The sequence below is a fragment of the Salvelinus alpinus genome, chromosome 8, assembly GCF_045679555.1.
Source record: "Salvelinus alpinus chromosome 8, SLU_Salpinus.1, whole genome shotgun sequence".
Taxonomy (NCBI): Eukaryota; Metazoa; Chordata; class Actinopteri; order Salmoniformes; family Salmonidae; genus Salvelinus; species Salvelinus alpinus.
Window position 1 is genome coordinate 59,213,278 of NC_092093.1, and position 13,007 is coordinate 59,226,284.

General features: G+C 40.9%; 1 protein-coding gene across 1 annotated transcript; it reads right to left on the minus strand.

The window, feature by feature from the left end:
• Positions 1-391: 391 nt before the first annotated feature.
• LOC139583370 (uncharacterized protein C9orf152-like) lies at positions 392-2,550 on the minus strand. The gene is made up of 2 exons (XM_071414372.1): positions 2,211-2,550; positions 392-1,336 (listed from the first exon to the last, which is right to left on the minus strand). The coding sequence occupies exons 1-2, from the start codon at positions 2,437-2,439 to the stop codon at positions 825-827; spliced, it is 741 nt and encodes a 246-aa protein (XP_071270473.1). The 5' UTR covers positions 2,440-2,550; the 3' UTR covers positions 392-824.
• Positions 2,551-13,007: the final 10,457 nt, after the last annotated feature.

The following is a 13,007-nucleotide window of genomic DNA, read 5'->3' on the forward strand; positions in this document are numbered from 1 at the left end:
CTTTTGATACTTAAGAATATTTCAAACCAAATACTTTTATACTTTTACTCAAGTAGTATTTTACTGCGTAACTTACTTTTACTTGAGTCATTTTCTATTAAGGAGTCTTTACTTTTACTCAAGTATGACCGTTGGATACTTTTTCTACCACTGCTGAGTGTTGGAATGTTCCCCTGGCTGTCTGCATGTCCCCAGTGAAAGTTGCGCCCATGGTTTTGGGGTTAGATTAGGAGATGGCTCGGTCCTCATATTATGATGCTACCAACACGATTGGAGTTTAGCCTACAACAAAATGCAGAGAGACTGACACAAATGACAACACAGAATAGTAGAAGTGAAGGAAAGAACATCAAAAGTATGGTACCTTTTTAAAATGACTCAGACAAAGAGATTTGATGAGATGTTTTAATATTCAATATGCATGTAGAAGTAGCATACTGTACGAAGATATTTAATCACTGCATCATCACACTGTCTGCACATTCCATCTGGATTGCTGGGATTAATCTTACTGTATGACAATAATAGGCTATGCACACCAGAGAATAATCAGTCATTTTCCACTCATTTGTTCAGTGGCACACAGTCCTGCAGACTCACTGGAGAAAATATATTCCCTTCTCAAACAAACACATTTAGGCTCCAATGAGATGAAACTCAAACGTTAACATACGGGTCCAATACAGGGTAAGGCACAGCAACTTACATGACATTATTAACATGTAAATGGCTGCATAGCAAATGTCCTTATAGCAACTCAACAATATTGTTTTTAATGCAGAAACATACAACACATATTGCACTATAGCAGACTCCCTCTCTTATCAGAATGATGTGTACATCCCAAGTCTCCTGGCAGCCTCTGACTTCTTGGGCCCTTTTCTCTGGGGGAAGGGGTAGTGGTGAAGGGAGCTGGAGGAGAACAGAGGTGGCTGCTGGCCCCCAAAACTCAGTTGTCTGGACAAAACGACTGGGGCTGAGAACTTCTGGGAGCCTGAAATGCTGTTACTGGTACTCAACTCGTCAGAATGGATAGAAGTAGAATCCCCCAAGACTTTGTCACTGGACGTCTCAGGACAGTCCTCAGAGAGCGAAGTCAAACTCGAAGAATTGCTGCCGGTGAATGTGGGGTTTGGATGAGGTGCTATGATACCGTTGGTCCGTCGGTGGATTCCCAGGTGTGTGTACCACGGGGTTATCTCCAGGTGCCTAACAAAATCAATCTCAGCCTCTGACACCGTCCTCTTCCTCTCATGGGTGCTCTTCATCTCCTGGTTGACCAGGACCATGTTGACCAGGGCTTTCCCACTGATCTCTGTTGCGTCATCAGCTGATACTGTCGGGAAATAGAATAGAAAGTAAAGACAGGTTAACAGACATTTGCAATCAACCTTTCAGCTCAGAAAAAATTAAGTGCTTACTTATGTAGTCATGTTATTGTAACAAAAATATAACTTGTGTTCAAATGACACCACACACACACACACACTTCCAGAAGCCTATAGCCTAGCCAGCTAGCCAGCAGATCTGACCTTCTTGCTTACAGCTGCATTAGGTTTGGAAAGACTTCCTGTACATATGACCTAAACTACCTCGTACCCTTGCACATTGACTCGCGCTGGTACTCCTTGTATATGGCCTCGTTATTGTGATTTATTGTGTTACTATTTTCAATGAGCAAAAGTTCTTACTTTTTACTTCTGCGTTGTTGGGAAAGGGCTCATAAGTTAGCATTTCATGGTTAAGTCTACACCAGTTCTATTCCATTGACGCATGTGACAAATACACTTTTATTTGAATGGGACAATTTTAAAGTACAAGGCATTTGTCATCCTTGGATTGAGGTATGTTTTCTGAATAATATATTGCAGGGGCTCCACAGGTGTTCACGAAGGAAGTCTGTCCGACCCTAGCGCAGCTGTAAGGGTCAGGTCTACTGACTACCTATAGTCTACAGTAACTGCCATTTTTGTTGTTCAAAGCAGACGGATCAGGATAATCTTTTGTATGAAGAACCAAAAGTAGCCAAGACTAATTCAGTCAAAACTATTGAAATTCACATCATATAAATCCATTATAGATACAAAAGACCAAGGATGCAGAACATCAGCGACAATGTAACATCAGCTTGTTGCCAGACAAAACTTTAGACAAAACTGGTTACGTGTGCATGCCAAGCTCGCACAGCACTCATCGAAAGAGTTGCCTACCTTGTCTGAATAAAACCACCCGGGTCTTTTGTTTCTCTTTAGTGCAGTTGTACTGTTCTCTCAAAAGTGCAATGTCCCGGTTCATCCTGGTTCGGTCCGCGACAATTTCGCGTTGGTCCTCGTCCTCAAACAAATGACTCACGTCTCCGGCAGTTTCCCTACGACTCCAGGATCTTATCCGTTCACAGGAACGCGTCGAATTGCAACAGGAGCAGCAGCGCGACAACATCCTGTTTGCATTGACGACCTATTTAGATTTTTATTTCCCCAATCAAAAGCGGGGCACAACTGACAGAATGAAAAGTTGCCTATTTAACTACCTGCCGCATGTAGAATAGCCCACGGCACTGTCTGCATCTGATTAGGTGTGTAGTGTAACCTATGTACAGTGGTTCTCCAGTTTAATTGATGTGCAAACAACTGAGGAGAATTGAAGGTTAGCCTTTTCTTTTACAAAAGACCAAGTAGGTGCAGTACAATGTGTAGTTTAGCTAGTTATGGTAAAAGGTGAAAACTGCTTATCTGTATGATAGAATAAAGTAAAATAGGTGAATAGGTTAGTATGACTTGATATAATACAATATTATAAAGTAATGCATACAGTAAGCTATGCTACACAAACATTAAGTTACGTTTGAGTCTTCATACTATATTATCCAGTACGTGGGCTTTTTAAAAATTATCTGTAGCCCTAACAATCTAAATTGATTTACATGTTTATGAATTATGTTCTGGAAAGATGTTTTGAATGACCCACTTGTTACTTGGACTAGTTGGCACTGGCACACAGTATATTGACACAACAGTGTTGTTGAAGTTGTGGGTGAGTCCTGCTTTGGAGGGGTGGCATAAATGGATGACATGGTGACACATCTAGCAGGTGTATCTGCACTGTAAAACCCTTCACAGGAAATATGCCCTCAGTTTAATGCTTGGCAATTAGGCCTATTCACACGTCACTCCTTTGCTCCATTATTACTGCCTGGAAAATGGGTATTTCTCCATACTAAAGCATTAAGGCATGTGTTTCAAAGATATCAGTAGGCCTACCACAGAGATTTTCTATGCAAACACTCCCTCTTCCATGGATTGTTCAAAGGGAACTGTGGATTTCCTGTTTCTGAAAAAGAAGCAGAGGGCTGCTGATACAGCAGGGGGGGGGGGGGGGGGGTCTCTCTCTCTCAAAAGAGAACTTTTGATTTAAAAGAGTAATCAGAATAGCCGGTAATGATTGACATGAATAAAGCCAAGGACAGAGTAGTGACTGCCCAGTCAAAAAGGGCTCAATCAAGCGTGCACATTCTACAGGAACGCACCCCTGTGTACTGTAGCTCGCCAGTCACTACACCACCCACTGCAAACCACATCATTTCAACGTAGAAAAGTGGGTAATATTCGGTTGAGATGATGATCAATGAAATGTCAACCTTTATTCACCCACTGAAAAGACAGACAGAAGTTTGTGCAAGTACATAGTGCAAGTGATCAATACAGTATGACATTCTGTTCAGGTATTTATATTGTGAAGATCCTCATAGATCTGTAACCTTTGCATGCTATCTTGAACATGCACATGCTCTATGATTACATAATATGACTTTTATAGTTACAGTAACCTCAAAAATGTGGCAATGGATGGGTTAGTCATTTTAAGGTTGAATAAAAACTGTTACATTTGTTTGTAAGATAGTCTTAACTTTAGGATATTTACTGTATTACAAGTCCTATCAAATTGTGTTAGGTTGACAATGCAACCAAATATCAACATTTTAAAGAAGATGTATGTAATCCTTGCATAGTTTAATTTGAGCCACTGGCTTAATTCTAATCTTTAACTTTTTTTGGGGGGGGTTTAGTTGGAGACGTAAATCCAACATATTTGTTAATTTGTCGACAAGTTAATAGGCTATTTACTGTATTGCAAAAGTGATGATGAATTGAGTTTGGTTGTCAATGCAACCAAATTTCAACATTTAAAGGAGATGTACTGTATATGTTGTGCCACTGACTTAGTCTGATTTTAATTCCAGTTTGTCTACAAATTAATAATTGATATGTTGGATTCACCTCTGCATCTCAAACAAAAATCAAAGTTAAAGAATAGGACTAAATCTAATTAAACTTTAAACGTTTCATTTGATTTAGTCCAGTTCTTTAACTTAGATTTTTGGTTGAAATGGAGCACATCTCCATTTCAACCATAAATCAAGGGGTCTGAATACTTTCCGAAGGCACTGTATATGACTAGGGTTTCAAGCTTTGGTTGATGTCAAATTGAATCTTCAAGTTAATAATGAATATGTTTGATTCACATAATCAAACATATTCATTATTAACTTGAAGATTACAGCCTTATTCAAAAATGTATTAAATTGTTTTTTCCCCTCATCAATCTACACCCATAATGACTAAGCAAAAATAGGTTTAGACGTTTTTGCTAATTTATATGAACAACAAAAAAATATCACATTTACATAAGTATTCAGACCCTTTACTCAGTACTTTGTTGAAGCCCCTTAGGCAGCAATACAGCATCTAGTCTTCTTGGGTATGACGCTACAAGCTTGGCACACCTGTATTTGTAAGCATTTCACTGTAAGTTCTACAACTGTTGTATTCGGCACATGTGACAAATACAATTTGATTTGATTTGATTTGGGGAGTTTCTCCCATTCTTCTCTGCAGATCCTCTCAAGCTCTGTCAGGTTGGATGGGGAGTGTTGCTGCACAGCTATTTTCAGGTCTCTCCAGAGATGTTCGATCGGGTTCAAGTCCGGGCTCTGGCTGGACTACTCAAGAACATTCAGAGACTTCGTCGTTTTCTTGTTGGAAGGTGCAATAATAGTGTTTAATATGATTTTTGAATGACTACCTCATCTCTGTACCCCACACATGCAATTATACTGTATGTAAGGTCCCTCATTCAAGCAGTGAATTTCAAACACAGATTCAACCATTTTAAATGTAAAATGTAAGACCAGGGAGGTTTTCCAATGCATCGCAAATAAGGGCATCTATTGGTAGATGAGTAAAAAAACAGAATATCCCTTTGAGCATGGTTAAGTTATTCATTACACTTTGGATGGTGTATCAATACACCCAGTCACTACAAAGATACAGGCATCCTTCCTAACTCAGTTGCCGGAGAGGAAGGAAACCGCTCAGGGATTTCACCAAGAGACCCTATCGTGTCTTTAAAACAGTTACAGAGTTTAATGGCTGTGATAGGAGAAAACTGAGGATGATTCAACAACATTGTAGTTACTCCACAATACTAACCTAATTTGACAGAGTGAAAAGAAGGAAGCCAGTAAATAATAAAAAATATTCTAAAACATGCATCCTGTTTGCAACAAGGCATTAAAGCAATACTGCAAAAAAATGTGGCAAAGCAATTCACTTTTTGTCTTGAATTCAAAGTGTTATGTTTGGGCCAAATCCAATACAACACATTACTGAATACCACTCTCAATATTTTTAAGCATAGTGATGTCTGCATCATGTTACGGGTATGCTTGTAATTGTTAAGGACTGAGTCGTTTTTCGGGATAAAAAATAAATGCCATAGAGCTAAGCACAGGAAAAAAAAACTGTCTCAGTCTGCGTTCCATTAGACACTGGGAGATTAATTCAACTTTCAGCAGGACCATAACCTAAAACACAAGGCCAAATCTACACCGGAGTTGCTTACCAAGAAGACAGTGAATGTTTCTGAGTGGCCGAGTTAAAGTTTTGAGTTAAATCTACTTGAAAATCTATGTCAAGACCTGAAAATGGTTGTCTAGCAATGATCAACAACCAATTTGACAGAGCTTGAAGAATTTTGTAAAGAATAATGGGCAAATGTTGCACAATCCCGTTGTGGTAAGCTCTTAAAGACTTACCCAGAAAGACTCACAGCTGTAATCACTGCCAAAGGTGCTTCGACAAAGTATTAACTCATGGGTGTGAATACTTATGTAAATAAGATATTTCTGCGTTTCATTTTCAATACATTTGCAAACATTTCTAAAAACATGTTTTCACTTTGTCATTATGGGGTATTGTGTTTTAAATGGGTCAGAAAAAAAACAATTTAATCCATTTTGAATTCAGGCTGTAAGTTACAACATCATCATATTGAAAATGATGCATTTCTATATCTTGTAGTAAAAAATATATATTTCTCTAAGTAATTCCAATGACATCAAATCAAATAACATTTTATTCGTCACATGCTACAAATACAACAGGTGTAGTAGACCTTACCGTTAAATGCTTACCTTACTTACCAACAATGCAGTTTTTGAAAAGTATGTAAGAAAAATTTGCTAAATTAAAGGAAAACAAGTAACACAATAAAATAACTATAACGAGGCTATATACAATGGGTACCGGCACCGAGTCAATGTGCAGGGGTACGGGGTAGTCGAAATAATTGAGGTAATATGTACATGTAGGTAGGGGCAAAGTGACTATGCATAGATTATAAACAGAGAATATCAGCAGCGTATGTGAAGAGTGTGTGTGTGTGTGTGTGTGTGTGGTGTCAATATGCATGTGTTTTGTGTGTGTGTCCAAGTGTGTGTGTGTGTGTGTGTGTGTGTGTGTGTGTGTGTGTGTGTGTGTGTGTGTGTGTGTGTGTGTGTGTGTGTGTGTGTGTGTGTGTGTGTGTGTGTGTGATGGAATGTCAGTGTAGTATGTGTGAGTGTGTGGTTAGAGTCCAGTGAGTGTACATGGAGTCAGTGAAAAAAACAAGAATAAACTAAGGGGGTCAATGTAAATAGGCCTGGTAACCATTTGATTAACCGTTCAGCAGTCTTATGGCTTGGGGGTAGAAGCTGTTAAGGAGCCTTTTCGTCTCAGACTCGGCGCTCCGGTACCATTATATATTATTGACTGTATGTTTTGTTTATTCCATGTGTAACTCTGTATTGTTGTATGTGTCGAATTGCTATGCTTTATCTTGGCCAGGTCGCAGTTGCAAATGAGAACTTGTTCTCAACTAGCCTACCTGGTTAAATAAAGGTGAAATAAAATTTTAAAAATACCGCTTGCCTTGATGCTAGCAGAGAGAACAGTCTATGACTTGGGTGGCTGGAGTCTTTGACAATTTTTCCGGCCTTCCTCTGACACTGCCTGGTATAGAGGTCCTGGATGGTAGGGAGCTCGGCCCCAGTCACGTACTGAGCCATACGCATTACCCTCGGTAGCGACTTGCGGTCGGATGCCGAGCAGTTGCCATACCAAGCGGTGATGGAACCAGTCAGGATGCTCTCGATGGTGCAGCTGAATAACCTTTTGAGAATATGAGTTCCCATGCCAAATCCTTTCAGCCTCCTGAGGGGGAATAGGCATTGTCGTGCCCTCCTCACGACTGCGTTGGTGTATTTGGACCATGATTGTTCCTTAGTGATGTGGACACCAAGGAACTTGAAGCTGTCAGTGAAGACACTTGCCAGCTGGTCAGCACATGCTCTGAGTATGCGTCCTGGTAATCCATCTGGTTCAGCAGCCTTGTGAATGTTAATCGGTTTAATGGTCTTACTCACATTGGCACACACTGTCATCCAGAACAGCTGGTGCTCTAATGCATGGATCAGTGTTGCTGATGTTCTGCCTTGCCACTGCACGGAAAACCCAGCTAACTGTATATTATCCATGTCCTTGTTCAGCCACGACTCGGTGAAACATAGGATATTACCGTTTTGAAAGTCCTGTTGATAGGATAGTCTTGAACAAACCTTATCCAGTTTATTCTCCAGTGATTGCACGTTCTCCAGTGGAATATTCTCTCGCCAACGCAGTCTCGCCAGGCATCCGGCTCATCGACCTCTATAGAGGCGTCTCTTCTTCTTACGAATGACGGAGATTTGGGCCTGGTTCGGGAAGAGCCTTATATACAGTGGGGAGAACAAGTATTTGATACACTGCCGATTTTGCAGGTTTTCCTACTTACAAAGCATGTAGAGGTCTGTAAACAAAAATCCAGAAAATCACATTGTATGATTTTTAAGTAATTAATTTGCATTTTATTGCATGACATAAGTATTTCATCACCTACCAACCAGTAAGAATTCCGGCTCTCACAGACCTGTTCGTTTTTTTTAGAGAAGCCTTCCTGTTCTCCACTCATTACCTGTGTTAACTGCACCTGTAGCTTTGCATATCTTGAAAACTTAGTCTCTCAAGTAACCCATTTGTGTGTACCACTATTATTTGACTGTCAAGATTTAGTAGGCAACTTATTTAGGTCTGTTCATTCACTACATTTGATGGGCATTTTCTTCACTCATTCTGGATTTCGGGCTTGGAGCCAGACAGTTTAATTGTTTATTCATAACTAACATGTTTAATCTACTGCAGCTGCTCACTCAACCCATTTCCCCAATGTTGTGTTCAGCTGAAGGTGGTTACTGTTGATGGGAACCTCAATGTTGTCCACCGGAACAATGTGCAGTTTGACAGTGAACTGTCAGAATTCAGGTAAAACAACAATGAACTAAAGAGAGAAATACGTGCACTTCATAATGTTTTGGATGATTTGCGTTAACAAACAAACCACTTTTTTCCCCCTTTTTTTCCCCCCCTCCAAGGACTCAGGGAGGGGTCCATATCCATTTGACAGGCTTACTGTCACTCCTTCTGTGGTCATGTTGGTTAAGGTAGTAGTGAAGTGCACCATGAATAGTACACTACTTCATAGTGCACAAGTACAACTATTTGCTCAGCTCACTTCACTCTGTTCAAACAATTACATAGCTGAAGTAGTCCATTACTCACTTCTCAGCCGTTATTCAGTTGAGTTCAAAGGTAGGGCCTACAACAGTAAGATCACCAAAAGTGCTGTAACAAATCCATTACACTGCCTGAAGCTATAAGATTTATGAAAGTAATTGAATTAAACTGCAAAACTCCATTTTGTATTTTGATTACAGTCAGGCAACACATGTATTGTATTTCATAATTTCCCTTTTTAACAGCAACATAGCAGTGTGGAGGAAAGGAATCAACCAAGCTCTCAGTGATCTCAATCCAGGAAAAAGTTTGCATGAACTTCTGCAGGTAAGTTGCCCTATAGATAGCATGGATAGTTTCTATACTCTGCTTGTCTCTGTGCAACAGTGACATGCAAAATAAAAAAAAAGACCTATTTTTGATAATTTTGTATCTATCGTCCTATAAAATGGCATTTAATTTTGGACATACAGTTCAGAATAAGCAACAAACAGATTACAAACTTGAATTTCGATACAGTGCCCTGTTTTTCTCAGAGTATTGCTGTTGGTAAATGTCAAATGGGCGGTGTATCCGCCTGGTTAAAAGTTAATACATTAACTTCCTTGTATGGGTAAAAAAAACACATTGGCCAAAGTCTTTGATACATTGCAAGCACAGCCGACCATATATAGACAAATATTTGTTCATTAATCCAACACTAACACTCAAACCCTGAGATATATTCAGTTACTGAAGGGGATCTTTTTACCTCAGTGAGTTTTCAAGTCTAAAAGGACCATGAGAAGGTGTTGCTTTCTGCATTGACTAACCTTCATGGCTTAAAGCAATGATGGACTGTCGTTTCTCTTTGCTTATTTGAGCTGTTCTTGCCATAATATGGACTTGGTTTTTTACCAAATAGGGCTATCTTCTGTATACCACCCCTACCTTGTCACAACAGAACTGATTGGCTCAAACGCAATAAGAAGGGAAAAAATCCACAAATTAACTTTTAAGGCACAACTGTTAATTGAAATGCATTCCAGGTGACTATTTTATTTTATTTATTTTTATTTCACCTTTATTTAACCAGGTAGGCCAGTTGAGAACAAGTTCTCATTTACAACTGCGACCTGGTCAAGATAAAGCAAAGCAGTGCGATAAAAACAACAACACAGAGTTACACATAAACAAACATACAGTCAATAACACAAAAGAAAAGAAAAATAGACAAATATATGTACAGTGTGTGTAAATGTAGAAGAGTAGGGGGGTAGGCAATAAACAGGCCCTAGCGGGGAAAATAATTACAATATAGCGTTAATACTGGAGTGATAGATGTGCAGATGATGAATGTGCAAGTAGTGATACTGGGGTACAAAAGAGCAAGTAATAATAAGGGGATGAGGTAGTCGGGTGTGCTATTTTCAGATTGGCTGTGTACATGTACAGTGATCAGTAAGCTGCTCTGACAGCTGATGCTTAAAGTTAGAGAGGGAGATATAAGACTCCAGCTTCAGAGATTTTTTGCAATTCGTATCAGTCATTGGCAGCAGAGAACTGGAAGGAAAGGCGGCCAAAGTAAGTGTTGGCTTTGGGGATGAGCAGTGCAATATACCTGCTGGAGCACGTGCTACCGGTGTTGCTATGGTGACCAGTGAGCTGAGATAAGGCAGGGCTTTACCTAGCAAAGACTTATAGATGACCTGGCCAGCCAACGAGAGCATACAGGTCGAAGTGGTGGGTAGTATATGGGGCTTTGGTGATAAAACGGATGGTACTGTGATAGACTACAGCTAGTTTGCTGAGTAGAATGTTGGGGACTATTAAGTAAATGACATCGCCGAATTCAAGGATTGGTAAGATAGTCCGTTTTACGAGGGTATGTTTGGCGGCATGAGTGAAGGAGGCTTTGTTGCGAAATAGGAAGCCGATTCTAGATTTAATTTTGGATTGGAGATGCTTAGTGTGAGTCTGGAAGGAGAGTTTACAGTCTAACCAGACACCTAGGTATTTGTAGTTGCCCACATATTCTAGGTCAGAACCGTACAGGGTAGTGATGCTAGTCGGGCGGGAGGGTGCGGGCAGCAATCGGTTGAAGAGCATGCACTTACTTTTACTAGCATTTAAAAGCAGTTGGAGGCCACGGAAGGAGAGTTGTATGGCGTTGAAGCTCGTTTGGAGGTTTGTTAGCACAGTGTCCAAAGAAGGACCAGATATATACAGAATGGTGTTGCCTGCGTAGAGGTGGATCAGAGCATCACCAGCAGCAAGAGTGACATCATTGATAAATACAAAGAAAAGGTTGCTGGTTGCTGGTTCAGGTTGCTGCAGGGGGTGCTGAGATGTTGGCCAGGGTAGAGGTAGCCAGGTGGAAAGCATGGCCAGTCGTGGAAAAATGCTTATTGAAATTGCCGATTATCGTAGATTTATCGGTGGTGACAGTGTTTCCTATCCTCAGTGCAGTGGGCAGCTGGGAGGAGGTGCTCTTATTCTCCATGGACTTTACAGTGTCCCAAAACTTCTTGGAATTAGTGCTACAGGAAGAAAATTTATGTTTGAAAAAGCTAGCCTTAGCTTTCCTATCTGACTGAGTATATTGGTTCCTGATTTCCCTGAAAAGTTGCATATCGCGGGGGCTTTTCGATGCTAATGCAGAACGCCACAGGATGTTTTTGTGCTGGTCAAGGGCAGTCAAGTCTGGGGTGAACCAAGGGCTATATCTGTTCTTAGTTCTACATTTTATGAATGGGGCATGCTTATTTAAGATGGAGAGGGAAGCACTTTTGAAGAGCAACCAGACATCCTCTACTGACGGGATGAGGTCAATATCCTTCCAGGATACCCAGTCCAGGTTGATTAGAAAGCCCTGCTCGCTGAAGTGTTTTAGGGAGCGTTTGACAGTGATGAGGGGTGGTCGTTTGACCGCTGACCCATTACGGACGCAGGCAATAAGGCAGTGATCGCTGAGATCCTGGTTGAAGACAGCAGAGGTGTATTTAGAGTGCAGGTTGGTCAGAATGATATCTAAGAGGGTGCCCATGGTTACGGATTTAGGGTTGTACCTGGTAGGTTCCTTGATGATTTGTGTGAGATTGAGGGCATCTAGCTTAGATTGTAGGACGGCCGGGGTGTTAAACATGTCCCAGTTTAGGTCACCTAACAGTACGGACTCTGAAGATAGATCAATTCACATATGGTGTCCAGGGCACAACTGGGGGCCGAGGGGGGTCTATACTAAGCGGCAACGGTGAGAGACTTATTTCTGGAAAGGTGGATTTTTAAAAGTAGAAGCTTGAATTGTTTGGACACAGACCTGGATAGTATGACAGAACTCTGCAGGCTATCTCTGCAGTAGATTGCAATTCCGCCCCCTTTGGCAGTTCTATCTTGTCAGAAAATGTTATAGTTAGGGATGGAAATTTCAGGATTTTTGGTTGCCTTTCTAAGCCAGGATTCAGACATGGCTAGGACATCTGGGTTGGCGGAGTGTGCTAAAGCAGTGAATAAAACAAACTTAGGGAGGAGGCTTCTAATGTTAACATGCATGAAACCAATGCTTTTACGGTTACAGAAGTCAACAAATGAGAGTGCCTGGGGAATGGGAGTGATGCTGGGAGCTGCAGGGCCTGGGTTAACCTCTACATCACCAGAGGAACAGAGGAGGAGTAGGATAAGAGTACGGCTAAAGGCTAAATTAATTGGTCGTCTAGTGCGTTTGAAACAGAGAGTAAAAGGAGCATGTTTCTGGGCGTGGAAGAATAAATTCAAGGCATAATGTACAGACAAGGGTATGGTAGGATGTGAGTACAGTGGAGGCAAGCCTAGGCATTGAGTGACGATGAGAGCGGTTTTGTCTCTAGAGGCACCATTTAAGCCAGGTGCGGTTACCGCATGTGTGAGGGGTGGAACATAAGGGCTAGCTAAGGCATATTGAGCAGGGCTGGAGGCGCTACAGTGAAGTAAGACAAAAATTACTAACCAAAACAGCAATAGACAATGCATATTGACATTAGGGAGAGGCATGTGTAGCCGAGTTATCATAGGGTCCAGTGAGTAGCTAGGTGAGCTGGAGGCACGACGATTCAGACAGCTAGC

What these genes read in the sequence shown, in the direction of transcription:
- LOC139583370 (XM_071414372.1), bottom strand. Translation starts at nt 2,439, where the DNA reads ATGTTGTCGCGCTGCTGCTCCTGTTGCAATTCGACGCGTTCCTGTGAA. An exon ending in GGTGGTTTTATTCAGACAAG is followed by an intron (nt 1,337 to 2,210) that starts GTAGGCAACTCT and finishes ATTTCCCGACAG; the next exon opens with TATCAGCTGATGACGCAACA.